The following is an 18,265-nucleotide window of genomic DNA, read 5'->3' on the forward strand; positions in this document are numbered from 1 at the left end:
TTTTCCTTTGTTTTAATCTTTTGCAAAACAAGGTCTTTCTAAAATAATCTCTGTCCCAGTTCTTCTAATTACTTACAGGTGCCTTCCCACCAACTTTTGTCATGAGTCTGTATCACTCCAACAGAAACTGCAGCTTTCCTTATGTTTGCTAGACTCAGGGTATAATTCAACAAACTGTCTGAGTTTGAATTTCAAGTTATCAACTGAAAAATATATTTTAGAAAGTGATGTTGGGAGACTTGCCAAATTAATGTTTAACCACACATAAAAAGTAATTTTTGGATACAATACTTTTTTTGCCTCTAGGTTTCTTTTTTAACTTTACAAATGCAAAGAGTAATCTTCACTAAAATACTATTTGCCACTCTGTTAATCAAATCGTTCATTGCTGGACTTACAAAATGTGTTTCACTGTAGTATAAACAAGAACACCAGTGAGTCAGTAAGAAGTGAAAATCTGGAAGTGAGCCTTTTGGTGGAAGGGTAGGCTGTAATTGGGCTGTCATATTTTTGTGCTAAAAATGAAGCCCTATTTAAACTTTACTTCATTTGCCACAATATACATTGATTTCCTATGCTTGTTTATACACCAAGGCAGGATTCTTCTACTTCAATGATTAGATGTCCTCTAATGCATTGTGAGGATGAGTTAGCCATTCTAATTGTATTTCTCTAGCCATCAGGATATAACAATAGGTTACAGTTGGAAAACAAATTCTAAGGATGCCTATTAAAGCATATGATAATGTAGAGGATTTTTGCCACACAGTAATCATATTATTGCTGTCACTGTTGCCATTAGGAAAAAGCTGATTATACATCCTCTATTTGTGGAACTGCTCCAAAAATTCTTGTGTTGAATCAGGATATTCCTGGGTTGGGATGAGATTCAGCACAAATTTGAAGCAGTCAACCTTGGAATACTCCAGGTTTCCAGGGAGGTAATGGCAAGAGTGGAATGTGGTCCTGTGCTTAATAAGCATCTTACAACATTATAGGAGGAATGTAAGAAAAAGAGACAAGTAGAATTCTCCTGGCTTTGCCACTCTTACATTTAAATGTAAGAATACAAAAGTTAAAAAAATTACTTTCATAAGGCATAATTTCTTGCCTAATAAAATGTGGCTCCTGTAAAATGTACATCAATTTAAGAGTAACATACATACATATATATGTATATAAAAATATAATAACCCTTGTAACTCTGGCAAGGTCAATGTCTGACTAGATTATAGGCTAAATACATGCTAACCGGCTTTGATGTATGCACCTGACTTTCTGTTTTCAACAGGCTTCATTCATTAGCATTTACTTTTTATGCATTCTGGTAAGTCTGGTGCCTTTATTTCATCACTTTCATTTTTCGTGTAGCTGCATTTATTATTATTTAATGCTGCAATAGAGCACAGAAACTGTTTTCAATTGAGACTGTGCTTTGTGCATGTAAAACCAAAAAGAAGTAAAAAATAATTCCTCTAAACTATATAATACATGTTACACATTTCTTAAAACCTCTGTGTTTTTATTATACACTGAGCCAACTATGAAACTGAATAGCTATAATGTGTCTTGAACCTGACTGGCCTGCTCTTTGCCTGTTTTGTACAGGGGTTTAAATGCACAAGAACAGTGAATTCTTTATCTGTTATATCTAGTCATAAATGTAAAGTTACTGTAACGTGAGAATCTGCTATGATATGTAATGAACTGAGAAAGTTACTTCTGTTGTGGTTACCTAGATTTCATTACTGACTTTTTGAAATAATCAGTTATTTTAATCAAAGAGAGTACTTTGATCACAGAGATTAAAATACTCCATCTAGAGCTGTGGGTTAAGATGTTATGGATGTTTACAGTGCGTCATGCATTTCTCTACTTTTAGCAGAAGACCTAAGTGAGAAGCTAAGGAGTAGGCTCATTTTCAAATGGCACAATGGAGCAGTCTTTGGATGGGATCGCTAGCAACTAAATTACTTCAAGGACAGTAGTTTATCTCACAGTCAAGTGGAGGAGCAGGGAAAGCATAAGCTGTCCTGGGGACAGCTGTACTCCTCTTCTGCTCCTCTCTTTCCATGTAGCGTAATAATGATGGTTGACACCATGTGTCATGGTGGGTTCACCCTCAGTAACTTTGCAGATGACACCAAGTTGGGCGGGATTGTTGATCTGCTCGAGGGTAGGAAGGCTCTGCAGAGGGACCTGGACAGGCTGGGTCGAGGGGCCAAGGCCAACTGTATGGGATTCAACAAGGCCAAGTGCCGGGTCCTGCACTTTGGCCACAACAACCCCATGCAGCGCTACAGGCTTGGGGAAGAGTGGCTGGAAAGCTGCCTGGCAGAAAAGGACCTGGGGGTGTTGGTCGACAGCCGGCTGAACGTGAGCCAGCAGTGTGCCCAGGTGGCCAAGAAGGCCAATGGCATCCTGGCCTGTATCAGAACTAGTGTGGCCAGCAGGAGTAGGGAAGTGATCGTGCCCCTGTACTCGGCACTGGTGAGGCCGCACCTTGAATACTGTGTTCAGTTTTGGGCCCCTCACTACGAGAAGGACATTGAGGTGCTGGAGCATGTCCAGAGAAGGGCAACAAGGCTGGTGAAGGGTCTGGAGCACAAGTCTTATGAGGAGCGGCTGAGGGAATTGGGGTTGTTTAGCCTGGAGAAAAGGAGGCTCAGGGGAGACCTTATCGCGCTCTACAACTACCTGAAAGGAGGCTGTAGCGAGGTGGGTGTTGGTCTCTTCTCCCAAGTAACTAGCGAAAGGACAAGAGGAAATGGCCTCAAGTTGCGCCAGGGGAGGTTTAGATTGGACATGAGGAAAAATTTCTTTACTGAAAGAGTAGTTAAACATTGGAACAGGCTGCCCAGGGAAGTGGTTGAGTCCCCATCCCTGGAAGTATTTAAAAGACGGGTAGATGAGGCGTCTTATTTGGTCTTATTTGTTCACATATTTGCGTGCATTTTCTCTCTTGCCTTTCTCAATTCTTAACTAATTATCAAAGTGTGTAATGAAATGAACAGATGACATACAAGGGGGTTATGAGAGCAGCAACTGTAAAGGCAGCTTGTCGCTTACTACAGGAGACCTTTGCTCTGTCCAGGCAGTGGAGAGCAGGCGCTCGGCCCACTTACAGTGGTATTAAAGTGGCTTATAAATGGAGCTGTCTCCAGTTAAAAGAATCAGACGCTCATTTATTACAAAATTGCAGCTTCTGTATCTTGACAGTGCAGTTCATAAAGTGTCTCTCTGATCTCATTTTGTGATGGTAGATGAACTATTCTATTGGAAGACCTTTTCATACAAGAACCAGTTAACTGCAAGACTAAATTCATCTTGGTGTAACTTCAGTGACCCCAGTGAGAGGTGCCTTTGGACCTTTTATGTAAAAACAGATTTAGCAAGCTTTCTTTCAAAGTTTGGTTTTTATAAGGCAGCTGATATGTCAGTGGCTTTTGAGTTGAGAAACTAAACTTCTTTAAGAAAGTAAAAATAACTTGGAGAGAAATCTGGATTCTTTGTGTTACTTCTCTTGCCCATCAGATGACAGCGGTATGCTTTGATCTGTTTTTACTGAACTTTGTCTTCCATAGAGTCTGTGAAGATTCAGGGGTCCTCTCTATACAAGCTTGCTGCAAGTAATATTCTGTTTACCCCAGTTTTGTGACTAACATAATTGAAGCATAAATATGTAATTTATGAAACCTTTTTAAGGGGGTTATTACTGCTGAAATGTGTCATTGAGTAAATTCGTGTCTTTCAAAACAAATCACGGTTGAATCAATAGAATAGGAACATATATTGGTAAGCAAGATAGATGTCAAGATTCTTGACTCCAGATTACATTAGTTACAGTTCTTGATAGGACTAATGTCCAAAGCTATGATACTTCCATGGAGTAATATTTTTTTTTAATTGTATGTGAAGAATAGAGCTAAATATCTTTCAATCAGTGTGTTACTGCATATTTGTAGGCATGTTTTTGTCATCTTTTTTTTTCCCAGCTAAGCATCTGATGTTTTTATAGATACAGATTAGAGAAGAAAATTAACATACTTGCTTACGGTTAACTTGCCTATACCAACACAGGTGTACAAAGAATTTTCTGAAAGCTCGGTGACAAATTGCAGACAAACAGCATTCTCTGACACTCCTTAAAATCTTTTTGAAGTTGCCAACATAGTTCCTTGTTCCTGATATTGTTTCTTTGTGTATCTTAAGGCTGAATTGCCTACCTGTTTGGGCAGTAAAGGTTTACCCTAGGGTAAGGGCTTCAAAAGACATTCTTCCTTCTCAGTACTTGAATGACTACGTCATTCAAGCCACCTTAGCTACTTGGTCTGTTCTACTTAGGATATGTTTGAGGAGGAGAAGAAAAGGACTGCCCTAAGCTTCCTCATAAATAAGGAATGCTTAAATTTAGGATATTGCCATGTTTACCCTGTACCTTTGTCTTGTTTTAGGATCAGCTCAACTGCTTCCAAGGAATAGAACATGTGGCTTTCAGGAGGTGTAGTTGTGTAATTGGCTAATATCACTTAATATATTTTTTTAATTATTATTTTGTATATTGCAGGGCATCAGTCATCATATGTTCACAAATGCTTCTACAATCTGATTTATATTGCAGCTTCATGAACTGTTTTAATCACTGAGAGTAAAAAGTATACAAGAAAAATTAAGCTGTTTATAATACATACTGAAGGGTATGGAATTGGCTTTTCAAAACATCTATATAGGTGGATTCTGAAACTTTCCAGTCTTATCTGTTTTCTATAGTGCTGAGCTACCACTGCAAGTACTTTATATGCAAACAATCACACTGGTAAGCCTTATTATACTGCTTGCTAACACAGGCATTTGTTTGGCATTGTTACTGCATGTTATCAGTTCAGCATTTAATTGTGCTGTAGTAGTAAAATAAAGTTGGCTCACATGAGACACCGTCAAGAAGGGCTTATTTTGGCTCAGCTAACTAAGAAAAAATACCTCTTTGCATTAAGCATCAGCAACTATGGACATTTTGGGGTACTGGAATAGAATAGATAAGTCTTACTGATGTGGGAGAAAATTATTGTGTGGAATTGTTGTGAAGGAAATATATGGTATCACAGCAGTGTGATCTGTGACTTAATTTTGCTGGTAAACTATCTGCATTTTTTAATATTCCTCTAAATAGCATTTACTACATGCCACAAAATGTATATTCATCATCTTGAGTTTTAATTTAAAATATTAAGTGGTTCTGAAAGGGAAAAAATGGAATAGTGTAGATTCAAAGCAGTAACACTAGCAGTGTTATGAGAAAATGCAGCATTTGTACAGTAAGAGTCGTATTGCTTAGGACTTTTAAGAACACCTTTTTTAGGATTTGAATGATAGACTAGAAAATCTATGTATATTTACAAGCTATACTACGAATTACATAGGTTAATATTCTATACTATATATTACTAGTAAACTGGTAATATATTACTATCCTATACTATGTAAGTAGGTTACAATGTCATGAATTTTCAACAAATGTATAAGGATTTCCAAGTTTGGTTGTTTGGATTTTTTCCCCTCCATACCTCCTCCAGTAGGAGACTTCAAAAGTCTCACAAGTATTGATTATATTGCAGAATTCCAACAGGTACTTTCTTTTACAGTTGATTTTGCCGCTTTTGTTGCCATTCAGTCCATTGTCACTTACTGGTGGGGAAAATCACATGTCCAACCTTCAATCCACATCTTAATCACCTGATTATTTTCAAAAAGAAGCGTTCTTGAGGATTTTCTCCAGGTTTATATTGTGCTCAGGCAATGAAGCACCACTGGAAATCCACTGAATCCATGCTTCAGTGTTAGTCTCTCAAAATAATTTCTACATGGATTAATTATAAGATCAGGATGGGCTGCTAGGTGAATCTTCTCAACTGGCAGTTAGGGTTGTATGTCATAAATAAATGCATATCACAGCATATGTTTAAGTCATATCATACTGGATCCACTCTTTCTCAGGCTTTCTATAGGGCAGCTATTCCTTCAGTGACTTCAGTAATGTGATGCTTCTACTTAATGGTTTTTACTTGTTTGATAGAAGCGTAATAGAGATGAATGGAACACATATGGAAATCAACTTCCCCTTGTCCCTTTTTTCACTGCAGAGCTTTGTGGCCTGTACAGGTCTCTCCTTATATTCCTGTTCTTTGTTCAGATGGTGGAGGTACACCAACAAGTTAATCTCTGTGTTAGCCTATCTGAACCTAAACTTCAGGTTTGTTAGAACTCTGGTCCTTAATTGGCCTTAGAAATTGAATTTTCTTCTTAGGAAACATCTTTCTTGTATATATTCTCTTAAATCATGCAGCACTTAGTTGCTGTTGATGTGGAGCTATATGAACTGCCTGACTGTAAGGAAAGTAAAATAATTACTTTAAAAAGTCTGGCTAGTTAGTTAAAACTGAATTAATTTGGTTTTGTTAGCTGTTGGTTTTTAATGGGTTTTGTCAGATGTCGTTTTATTTTAGCTGTTATTTTGCCTTGTATTATTCTGATTGCACGGTATGGAAATGAGATTTTCCAGAATAATACTATCCTCAGCTTATCTCCCTGAGTGTTGCAGGACCTACATGCAAGCACTGTCGCTGGGCGTTGTACTCCTAGGTAGTCCGACGTGACAGCGTGAGTCATCTCTTCTCCATCATACAGTTGTGTGTAACAGAACTTGAATTGCACAAATAGTTATACATGTGGATGAAATAAGTTAGTTTATACAAAATTTTGTTTGCTGTTAGGCTTCTGGTTTAATATTCTAATTCTGCAATATGGCTGTCCTTGGAGATTGTAAAATGTCGTACATACTTTTCACTCACTGACAGAATATTCAGTGGGTGCCTGTATCCTAGGTAGGAAAAGAATATACAACAGCTGTCTTGCTAAGATGCTTCCTAACTTTTCAGACACATTGTAAAGCACGTTTACTAGTGCACATACCCTGTCCAGGTATTTATGCTTTGGAGTGGCAGATTTTTCAAAACTCTGAGAGAAATAAAATTTCTATTGAATTGTTCATTCTCATTTGACCAATTAAAAAAAGCTTAAGATGTCACTTAGATTTAGTTGTGTTTCTGTCTTGTTTTTGCCACAGTGTCATACTACTATTCAGGAATAACTTTGAATTTTTAAGCATTAAGATTTTTTTTTCAGAAAGCAGAAAAAATAGTATGGTCTTTCCAAATACTTCATTCTTTAACCTTTCTCAATGATAGACTTAGTTTTCAAGTTTTGATTTTAGGTTATCAACTGTTTTCTTAACCCTGGCATTAAAATGATGTTTCTGATAAGACTCAGCCCTTCTAAAATTGAATGTGTTGGAAAATTCCCCATCACCTTCTGTAGGACAGATTTATGTTCATGGTCATCGCTAGTCTCTGGTGTACTTGGCTTCCTCCTTATTAACTACTCTTAATATTTGCTGCGGTGCTTCACTTCACTAACTTTTTAACTTACTCAATACTTAAAAATAACGTTACAGATCTCAAAGAGAAAAAGAAGAGATGCATAGATGAGCTTTTGCTATAAGGTTTCCCATTTTGTTTTGGTTGTCCTCCACATCGAGATTTGTTTGGCTAGATTCTATACAAAATAGATCGTTACTGGAAACCGCAATTAGGCGTTCTTACTGACTAAAGTTGACACCTGGACTTCAACCTGCATATAAATTAGACTTATATTGTGCTTCTTTTGGTGAGGAGTGAGTTAGCTGACCATAATATTAGTCTGAACCACACACTGCCTACCTCTTACCTTAGTACTACTGATTTGTCTCTATTAGTTTGTTGTCTAACTAGTAGCCTTTTAACTGTATCCTTTTAAAGTAACATTGAATATAAGTTTGCTTCTGAGAATTGAAGTACATTTTTAAACTCTAATTTGTTGAACAGTTAAGAAGCAGGAGCAGTAATACCATTTCTCTACCATCACCTGAAATAGAGTATATCTATTCATAAACTCAGCACGTTGTTATCCGTCCCATTTAACTGTAGTAAGCTAACTACTCGCACTGTTGGTTTTCTGTAGCCTTAGAGGGAAAGTTTCACAGCTGTCTATGTACCTGCTGGGTTGAGAAACCCAAAGGAGAACAGGATAGAAACTTGACTGTGTCTGCTGGAGGACATTATGATTGTATTTATAGCAATCAGGATATTTCTCGTGGAGCAGGATGCCATTACAAAGGTAACATCCTGTGTTTGTACAGCCCTACCACAGATGTGCATCTCCCACCTACAGGAAGAAAAGGGTCACACATGGAATAAACAGTTAGTTATAGTTTTCTTATTCTGTGTCTTAAACCACATTACAGTATTTTCCGTGTTGGTCTGAGTTGAATCAGTGAGCGGTGCCCCATACAGAATATACATTTTATAAAGATAGCTGGTGTGTGATACGCTTTGAAGCTAATAGGATTTGGAGAGAGAGGCAACAACTCCACACTTGAAGAGAATACATACTATGAACTAGTCAGTAGGATAGTTATGGATAATGTCTACCTTATTGGTAGTATGCCCGGGTGGTATGAACAAAACATACCCAGATAACATAATTTGCCTCAATGCAGTGATTCCTTGACTTTTAAAAATGTATTGAGCCTTTGGACTAAAATGATTAGAACTCTTGGTTTGATGTAGCCCTCAATATTCTGTAACAAAGCACCAATGTTTTGCTACTGAAGCAAACCATTTTCTTATTACTCTCTTATTTCCAATGGCTAGGTTTTAAAATCTGTTAGCACTGGTGCTGCTCTGAAACCAGTTTGATCTTACAAAAATGGAAAGTTTTTACATAGAAAATACCTCCAAGTTGGTAACAGTAATAGCTGGGAGTACCAACTTGAGCAAAGCTGGTAACTTGCAAAGCAATCCAGTCTTGTTTTAATTTTTTCTAGAGTTTCTTGGAAGCAGAAGACAAAGACGGTCTCTTCCCCGGTGCTCAGCAGGCACAGTACCTATCAAGAGCGCTGTCTCCTTACGGCGAGCATGGCTTGGTTCGCTCCAGTCCAGGAAAATATGCCAGAAAAGATTGTCGGAATATATTTAATGCATCTAACTCAAACTCAAGTGTCAGTACATCAAGTACACCAAGAAAACACTCTGGACTTTCATGCAGTTGCTCCACTGATAGTTTTGTGAGCATTCGTCATTCCCAGAGGTGTCAAGGAAGCAACTCCAAAGTATGCAGTGGGGATCTTCTAGACAGGCACTCTGAATTCTTTACTGATAGCCGAAAACCTTTTACTCCACGCACCTTAATATCAGATGCTAAATCTTTCCTGTCAGAGTACAGGTATTACACTCCTGCTCGAAGGAAAAGGAAAAATCACTGCAAGCAGCATGTGGAAGCTCAAACACAGACTGATATGATCAGGTACAGAGATTAAAACTTTATTTTGAAACTGTGGAATTTAGATGTTATCATAACAGTATCTTCATAAAAGCACCATGTTTTGCTCTCATTTACATTTGTATAAAACCAGAATAATTATTCTGAAATTATTCTAGATATGCCTTAGCAAAAGCTAGAACAGAATGTGATTTTCCTTTTTTCACTGCCATATTTTGTTGCCTTCTCTCTGGAGCAACTAGTTTCATCTATACAAATTGGATACAAAGTGCCACTAAATCCAAACTGTGGGATCTCACATCTGCTGGGGATAGTCGTTCCCTCTTTCTTTTCCTGGCTCTCTCTGGTGTATAGTTGTACTTTCTGTCTTCCAAAGAATTAACCACTATAAGCATGCAAGTAGTTCCCCACTGTTGCCCCTGTAGTCTCATACTTTCCAGTTCGTTAATTAATACATCATGCAAACATCTTTCTGTTTTTTTTTTAACTCTGGAATACAGCTCTTCACTGTCTTTTTATCATTTTAATTTAAATGCCTTCAGATGTATCCTATATGAAATATTTTATATAAAATTAATGTCCTTCTCTTGCATTGAACTCCTTCTTAGCAAATTAAACAGTTTTGATTTAGTTTTGGTTTTTACTGATACTACCTCATAAAGAGAAATCTTTTCTCTTTTGTGTCCTCAGTGCCTGCATGTCTAACTCTGTTTTTGTCCTAGAACGAAGTAGGAATTTCACAAGACTGGAATTATGATTGCTTTGGCTCCATATTGCAACTATTGATTTACTGGCTGTGTGTCATATATTTTCCTGGTGCACTTTTAATGTATAGGATCATCTCCATTCTCAATTCTGAACAATTATTTTGCATAATTTAGCTATCCCCTGTAAATATGCAGCGAAATAATGGATTTGGATCACCTATGTATGACTGTTGGCATCCTTCAAAATGACCTATAACTTAGTTTTATTATGTGAACGGAAGTCTGGCAGAAATTTTCTAAACTGTCTGAGACATTTTAGTACTAGGTCCTGTTCAGATTGATGGGAAACTTCCACAGTGGCACTGGTGTTCTCATCCTGCATATTTTGAAAGTAGCCTTCTTGGAAATCTAATACATCTCTGAATTTTGTAGCTTTCCATCTGCAGACAAAGCGTCTGAGAGAAAAGTTATGACTGAACAGCAGAAGATCACATTGAAGGTAATACATCTATCAGTCATCTGGGTACTCTTACCACACCCTTCACCATCATTTTGGAGTATATCCTTCATCTCTGTCACAGCAGTATACAACTGATTTAAGTTTCATTTTCTTTATTGTCATGAGATGAATTAGTTCTGTAGGGGGGAGAGAGTTTCAGAAGAACAAGTAGAAACAGTAAGAAAAAATATTGAGGCATGTGAAGAGATCTTAGGATATTACAAAACTTTAAATTATTTTTTTTCAACGGTTTTTACAAGTGCACTATCACTTAAGTATCTGTTAAGGGCATAGATAATTGGTACATTATTTTTCAGCAGAAGAAGGTACCTCTTTTTCAAGGATTTTTTTTTTCTTCATTTTTACATTGGATAACATATTCCATAAAGCCCTCAACAGGAAGAATTGGAACCAAGGAGTCCCTTCCTCTGAGGAAGCACCCAAACCAGCGGGTGGTGAAGTTTTCCTTGATACTGTTTGCTTTCTGTCTTGCTGAATGTATCTGGAATGCTTTAATGAAAAATCACACTACTTCAAATTCTACCAGGTCCTAGTATTTTTTTTGTCGTAGTCACAGAATGTTTGCACCCATTATTTTGATTTGAATTGCTAAGTGTTTGTGACAGTTGAATTTAGTTTTTCAGTTATTTGGTCTTTCAGAAATTGCCTTAGTCTGTGGTGGCTTAAGATTATTAAATTTTAAAGATGAAATGGAATACCAGCATCTTTGGGAGGCAGAGGGAAGCAGGCAAAAGACCTGAGTATTTCTGAAGACTTCAAATCTGAAGTTATTTTGTCTTAATTTGTACTAATATTTGGATGGAAGAGTTTGATCAGAAACATACTGATCAGTTTGATCAGATCTTACTTTGTGCTTTATCTTGCTGACACTATCCAGACAAGTCCTTAAATGGCACTGACAAACATAAGAGATGTACTTGAATAACTGTGGACTTTCTTCCTGAATAAAGGCTACAGGGTCAGACTCTTCATGCCTCTAGCTTAGTAAGGCAAATAATTATGCTTTATTCATTGGAGGAGAGGGGTGGGAGAGAGTATGTATTTATAGCTTTACTGAAGATAGGAGAGAGACCATCTGAATTGATCTGCAGCTGACCTCATTAAGAAAAGCTTATAAATGATTATTCAGAAGACCACTCCAGTTCCATGAAGAACTTCTGATTTCATTTCAAAACTGTCATATCTGACTTCTTCTTTCGCTGTTGTAAAAGTGACAACAGTAAGTCACGTAGCTTTACAGTGGCCCTTTCAGAGCATTATCATTTAAAATGCAGGCAGTCAGCAACTTTACTTCCCATCAGCTTTGTGCAAGCAGCTCAAGAGATGTGATTTAGAGTGCTGGTTCCTGTTTTTGCATACCAAATTTTACTCCTGTTGGTGACATCGACCCCCTCTGGCTTTTATAGAATTCATCTTTGACATACTTGTCGGAGGAGAAATGTTCCACATCTCCTGTTGCCCCTGACTAAAATTTTGGATGTCAAAGCTGATGACGCTTTGCTGCCGTGTGTCTCAGTTTACCCAAAGTTTCTCAGAAAAGACATAAATTTTGTAGGGCTGCTTAATCACAAATAGTTATTAGGTTCATTTTAATGGTGAAAGTTGCTGTGTATTTGCACTGATAATAAAGATTTTATCTCTGTGTTGTAGGCTGAAAATAGAAGATACACTGTGGATGTGCCTGAGAGAGGAATAGCTGCTTTTCCATACTCCTTCCTAAGGTGCCCGATTTACAGCAGGAAGGAACGTTTGAAGCATTCCTTCCTGCTTACTAAACAGCTGCTTCTTAGGCCATAAGCCTTCACTACCATGACTCTTTATAAGTCTCTTCTCACGGGAGTTTTGTTTCGTTGGGTTTTTTTAGATCAATGGCCTTTCCCAACTTCAAAATTCATTATTTTCTTATGATATAGTTCCCCTGGGAAGCCAATTAAGAAAGAGAGCTCTGAAATAGATGAGTGTTTTTGTCGGGAGTGAGAGCGATGACACGCTAATACAGCCGTTAGTTCTGTACATCCAAGCATACATCTGGGCTTGCAGACTATATTTCTCACACAGTACTACAACTAAATGCTGGATTGGTATTCCAATTGGTATTTCCTTTCAGGAAAAAGGGTGTCTAGATGTCCAGCCTTTTGAATCGATGATCTGCGAGAATTGCAGACCAGAGACATTTCCCACATCTTTTTCTGAAAAAGTAACACTGAGATCTAGAATATTGTCTACAATACAAGAACAGTGTTGGAAATCAGACCAGAACCCAAGGGCTCCCAGCTGATTGTCCTCATTGCTGACCTAAGTATCATGCATGACTCGCTGATTTGCTCTCTGGCCTTTTCATAGAAAGGCATTTTTACCTGAGGAAAAAATTGTACTCTGAGTAAAAAAAGCACTCTTGTGGATAGTGGAGGTCTGTATAGCATCTGAAGTAACACTGAGGTCTTTTGAAGTGTTAGAGCACTGCATCTAGTGAGGTGTTATAATACTCTTGAAGCATAGTCTTTCAGGCTTCAGTGTAAGCAGTGGATTTTGCTGCTGGAGCAGGGTTTGGGGGTGTTCTGGCGGGCTTTTTTCCAAGAGGAAGCAGGATAATGGCGCAGCATGGCTCCAGAAGAAAATGAGATGCAAGGTAGTATAAAGGGTTTTTAGAATGTTGCTCTCTTTCTTACCCTCTGATTTTCTGATTAGAGAGACATCATTGTATTCTCAGCAGTCTTCAGCAAGGAGGACTATCGAGGCTGAGTAAGTATGCTTAAACCATTTTTCTGCTAGTTTGCAACATTAAACTAGAAACTCCTCCTCAAAACTGATAGCAGAATAAACTGCAGTTCACAATTTACAGTAGAATTGACATGACTATGAATTGTTACATAATACTTACAAATTTCTATGTGACTCTAAAAACCGAGAAAATTCATTATAACTTCGGAAGAAAGATAGCCACTGGACAAGAAGAGAAGTCTATACTTTAAACATTTCCAGCTCTTTTTCGGTCTGTAATCTCTGAAGCAAATGTTGGCAAAATAAAATATCAAGTTGAAGGGCATTCTTACCACACTTCTGCTCTGAAATTTGATGAGAATTAGAAGAGGTTTGAGTTATATTCAGAAACACTGCCAATGCTTTATCATGTGACCTTGGGAAAGTTATTTAATTCTTTGTGTTTTAGGACAGGCTTGTTCTTGCCTAACTTTAAGGATGTAATATAGGTATCAAAGATCAGCTATAGATATCTTTCTTGACTATAGAGGGAACAAAAATGACATTCTTCAGGCTGGATGACAAATTTTCCATAATGAAAGTCATGCAAGATGTATCCCATTTTTTTTATTTTCTGTTTATTAAGACTGGAAGATGATTCGATAGAGTTTGAGTGGATACTTTGGGATATTTAGAAAGATGCTATGAAAGAGAAACAGCACTGAAATCCTTTCTTTTGGGGTTTTCTTTCTTGTTGGTTTCCAAACAGAACTCCAGACTTTTTGAGAGTTTCCCATTTAGAGCAATTGGCATCAACAAGGCTTTAAGAGGCATTAAAATAGAGAGAAATTTGATCAAAGAGGTGAAAGCCACATCTCACACTAACAAGGATTTTATACATCAAAGAGTTGTTCTTTGAAAGGAATGGAGGCTGTTAAATAAGCACTTACATTTTTCTGAGCTTCCATTGAGGATTAGCAATTTTCAGCTGCAGTCAGATTCTCTAGAAGCTCCTTTGGAAGCCTTTACTCAGAGCATCAAATTGCGATTTTACACTTTCTTCCCAGTTAGCACCCCTTTCTTCTTGAGTGCAAAGCAGGTTCTGAACGCTTTCCAAGATTTGCTGATTTCCTCACTCAGGATCTCTGTGCTAATTTATACCACAACAGAAAGTTAGCATAAACACGAAGCAACATAGCAACCTTTCTAACAGTCTGATATTTTACAGAGGTTTTTTTATTGTTATTCAAATTGAATGAAAGGCTTAGTTTGTCCTGATAGAATTACCTTTTTGAAAAACAGCAGCTGGTGCCAAGAACTATACAATCTTCTTTATGGGAAATGCCATTAAGGTGACTGGACCTACTGCACTATGTAATGTGTCTCTATTTTAAAACATTTAACATCGGGGTTTCTATTCTCCCTGCAGAGAAGAGGAGCTTCTGTATTTATCTTTCATTGAAGATGTAACAAATGAAATTCTTAGCCTTGGGCTGTTTTCTAACAGGTAGGTTACGGTTGTTTTCAAATTTGTAATGCTGTGTCAGAAATGCATAGGCTCGGTAAGAAAGGGAAGTAGTGTTTAGTAATCATTTCTTTGCCTTTAAGAATATTTAGATACACAGTTACCCCTTGCTTTTGTTTTGTTTCCTTTTCTTTTTTGCTTTACGTGAGAAAGGGGAACTAGGAAAGACCTGTGGGTCATCTACTTCGATCTGCTGCTATGTACCATGAGATAAAGCCTCTGTTAGAAACAGACCTGGAACCCTAGGTGGAGTAACGCTAAGAAGAAATCATTTTACTCTGCAACATCTGTTTTGCTAAATAAACCAAGTTACTAATCTCTCACACAACAGATCCTCTGTCTCCCTTCTGTCCTTGTTCCTGTTCCAGTATCAATTCAATCTTCAACGTGGGTTGTCAGGATTACATAGTGTTTCAGATAAGGGTTCACCAGTTGCTAAATCAGATTTTTTTCAAAAATTCAACAGTAAGTTATGATACAATTCATGTATTTGAGTAGTACTCCCAAATTCTTTCCGTACCTGTTCTTTCTGATAAAGAACTCTCAGTTTATAGAAAAAAAAACCTGCAGTATTTCCGATACAGAATTTTAACCCATTTTTGTAATTCCATTTTCAAGGCAGTTTAATTTCAGCATAATATTCTGATCTTCCTCTGGGTTGGTAATGTTCCCAGCTGTATTACTATTCTGTGCACACTCTTTTTTTCCCCCCCCTCGTGTCAAGGCTATCAGTGAGAATGTTAAATACACTGAATCAAAAAATTAATTTTTGAGAAATTTCAAGAGCAGTCTCCTTTGGTTCTTTTTTACAGTAATGTTGACTTCCCTTAAAAGCCTTCTTGCACTATTTTTTTTTTTTTTAATTTTTTTTACAAAAGCTAGATTAAATTCACTTGACCTTCTGGAAATCTGTTCCAGTGACTGTCTACCTTAGTTGTCACAGAACACTTCCTCTATGCTGAATTTTTTTCTCGTCTTGCTTAAGCAACGGAAGAGAGCTCTCGGGACTAAGGACTTTTCTCTGGATTTTTTTCTGAAGCTGGATTTTATTCATTCCCTTTATTTACACTTGTGTGTATCAGCCACTATGGTGCACCTAAGAGATTTTGGATACTTCAGCATGCCAGTAGAACCACCACTGGATTGTTGGTTTCTCCCAGCGCATAGACCCAACAGACCAAACACACCTAGAGTTGTGCTACAAATCACCCCATGGTTACCATCCGCTGCCCAAAGCTGGGTCTGCCTGCTGAGCACGTGGCCGGTGGGATACTGACTCCGGGTAGCCCTCCTCGTGACAGAGCATAATTGAAACAGTCTTTAGTGGTCCCATTCAGCTAAGAAATGAAAATAAAAATCTAAGGTCATTAATTTATGTAGCTCTGTTAAATGATTTCACAGGAAGAAAACCAACTTTTAATTGTTCATTTGTAGAGTTCTGGAACAACTGTTTGAGTGTCATATACAAGAAAATAAGAACCGTTTGGATGAGGTAGGTGCTGCCTCTATAATATTCTCCCTCTCTGCATATGACTTCAGTGATGTTTCCAAAGTACAGTGGAAATGCACTGGTATATTTGTGGGTAAAGGTAACCAGAATGCTGAGTGGGGAGCATCTCTCTCCGTAAATGAGATTTGCAGACTCATGGATCACGGTAGATCAGGAGTCACAGGCACAGTCACAAAAAAGGGACAATAGTCAACTCAGTTTGGTGACACTTGCTGTATAGTTTAGTCACTTGATTGCAAGCAGCCTCCCTTCTCTTATGTCAGAATTAAGCCCTGAGTTCTGGGCAGATAAACACCATGGGGCTAGAGAAGTATCAACCCTGTCTTCCTTCACCCCCCCTAGAGCAAAATGCGCCACTTGTTGGATGTACTGAAAGCAGACCTCGGCTGCAGCCCGGGCAGCAGCGTGGAGCAAATCCACGCAGGCTGGGAAGCCTTTGACTCGCTGGATCTGCAAGAGTTTGATATGATGGAAGAGCTTGAGTTTACCAGCAAAAGTCAGAGGCAAAGAGAAGCTACAAAAAGTGAAGAATTCTTTGGGAACGTGGACTTATCGTTAAAGGAACCAAACAAATGTGAATCACCAGTATGCAGGGAAAGTTCAAAGGAGCCACAGAGCAAGGACGACTTTTCAGAAGATGTCGCTGAAATGATGGATGCTGGGACAGAGTATGATCCTTGTGCGAAATCTGAAGAAGACCCAGACACTTCACCCTCATGTGAGGCAACTTTAAACTTGATTACTTGTGACACTGATTTGGAAGCCAACAAGGAACTTGATGATCTTGAGGAAAGCTTTGCAGAGGCCCTTCAGATCTCACGTGACTATTCAGAATAGTAGTGAAAACTTAGCTGTTAAATAGGGATAGAGCTAGTTCTGTGGAGAATTGCCATTTGTTAAATAGTAGTAAATTATTTATTTTCAATTTGTTTAAATACTGCTAAAATCTCTCTAGCAGGATATTATTAATTGGGCATTAATTAATCTCTGTATTAATGTAGACTCTAAAGGGTAAAGTGTCACTTATCAAAAAAATTTTGTAAATTTTGTCTATAATTGTATAACTGAACTTTTGAGAATATTAAAATTAGATGTATATTTTTAAAAAGCTGTAATAGTAAGTTCTGAAATATTTATTGTTTTTATTGATTATAAATAAAATTCATTGCTAGTTCAGTTGTGGTCCTGCTATAAAGATCCAAGATTTTGTAGTTTGCAAGAATTCAACTTACACACATCAAAACCTGGTATACTACATACCTGCAGAGCAGAGATGGATCTGTTTGTCCATCCTGGAAGAGGGCATTGTTTGATGTTAAATCCCATTGAGGCACGAAGTTCTTATAATCAACTTTTTTCCTTTTACAGTAACTGTAGAACATAAGAAACATACCTTTTCCTTGCATTACCTGGGGTGAAATAAGGAATGAGTGTGGACAGGCAACTTTCCGAACATAAGAATTTCTTTTGGTGCTGGTAGATGATCATTCCTTCTTCAGCCCTCAACCATGAACTCAATTGTCTTATTCCTTGTAGCGACAGGTATAAAGAGCCATTTTGCAGTATTAGCTGCTCTCAGTCTTTGCCTAACCTCCTGTCAGCTTTCTGGCCTGAAAAGGACATTTATCTCTAGCTACTGCCTATGGCAGCTCTTGAGCTGTTTAATACGCAACTCTTTTGTTTGTTTGTTTTATACGCAGCTCTTGAGCTGTTTAATCCTAGTTGTCTGTGATTCAGCTGATATTTCTGGAAAGTGAGGACTGAAACAATTTTCAAACTGCACAACGCTAAAATACACGGTTCAATTTCTTGCATTAATGACAACCTTGGCACAGCATTCTGCATCAAGCTTTGGTTTTGAAAAAAGACTGAGTTGGGTACTGATTGATGACTAGGACTATCTAGTAGAAGACCCATCAGGCGTCTTC

General features: G+C 37.8%; 1 protein-coding gene across 1 annotated transcript in view; it reads left to right on the plus strand.

Moving 5' to 3' along the window:
* SPATA7 (spermatogenesis associated 7) overlaps positions 1 to 17,372 on the plus strand; it is a 33,149-nt gene extending 15,777 nt beyond the window's left edge. The window contains exons 6-12 of the mRNA XM_009319519.1: positions 8,921 to 9,399; positions 10,515 to 10,581; positions 12,253 to 12,323; positions 13,291 to 13,344; positions 14,732 to 14,809; positions 16,262 to 16,319; positions 16,680 to 17,372. Coding sequence (XP_009317794.1) covers positions 8,921 to 9,399; positions 10,515 to 10,581; positions 12,253 to 12,323; positions 13,291 to 13,344; positions 14,732 to 14,809; positions 16,262 to 16,319; positions 16,680 to 17,174 — 1,302 coding nt within the window. The 3' untranslated portion in view covers positions 17,175 to 17,372. The remainder of the gene's footprint in view (positions 1 to 8,920; positions 9,400 to 10,514; positions 10,582 to 12,252; positions 12,324 to 13,290; positions 13,345 to 14,731; positions 14,810 to 16,261; positions 16,320 to 16,679) is intronic.
* The last annotated feature ends 893 nt before the right edge of the window (positions 17,373 to 18,265 follow it).

The sequence above is a fragment of the Pygoscelis adeliae genome, unplaced genomic scaffold, assembly GCF_000699105.1.
Source record: "Pygoscelis adeliae isolate BGI_AS28 unplaced genomic scaffold, ASM69910v1 Scaffold71, whole genome shotgun sequence".
In the NCBI taxonomy this organism is placed as follows: domain Eukaryota; kingdom Metazoa; phylum Chordata; class Aves; order Sphenisciformes; family Spheniscidae; genus Pygoscelis; species Pygoscelis adeliae.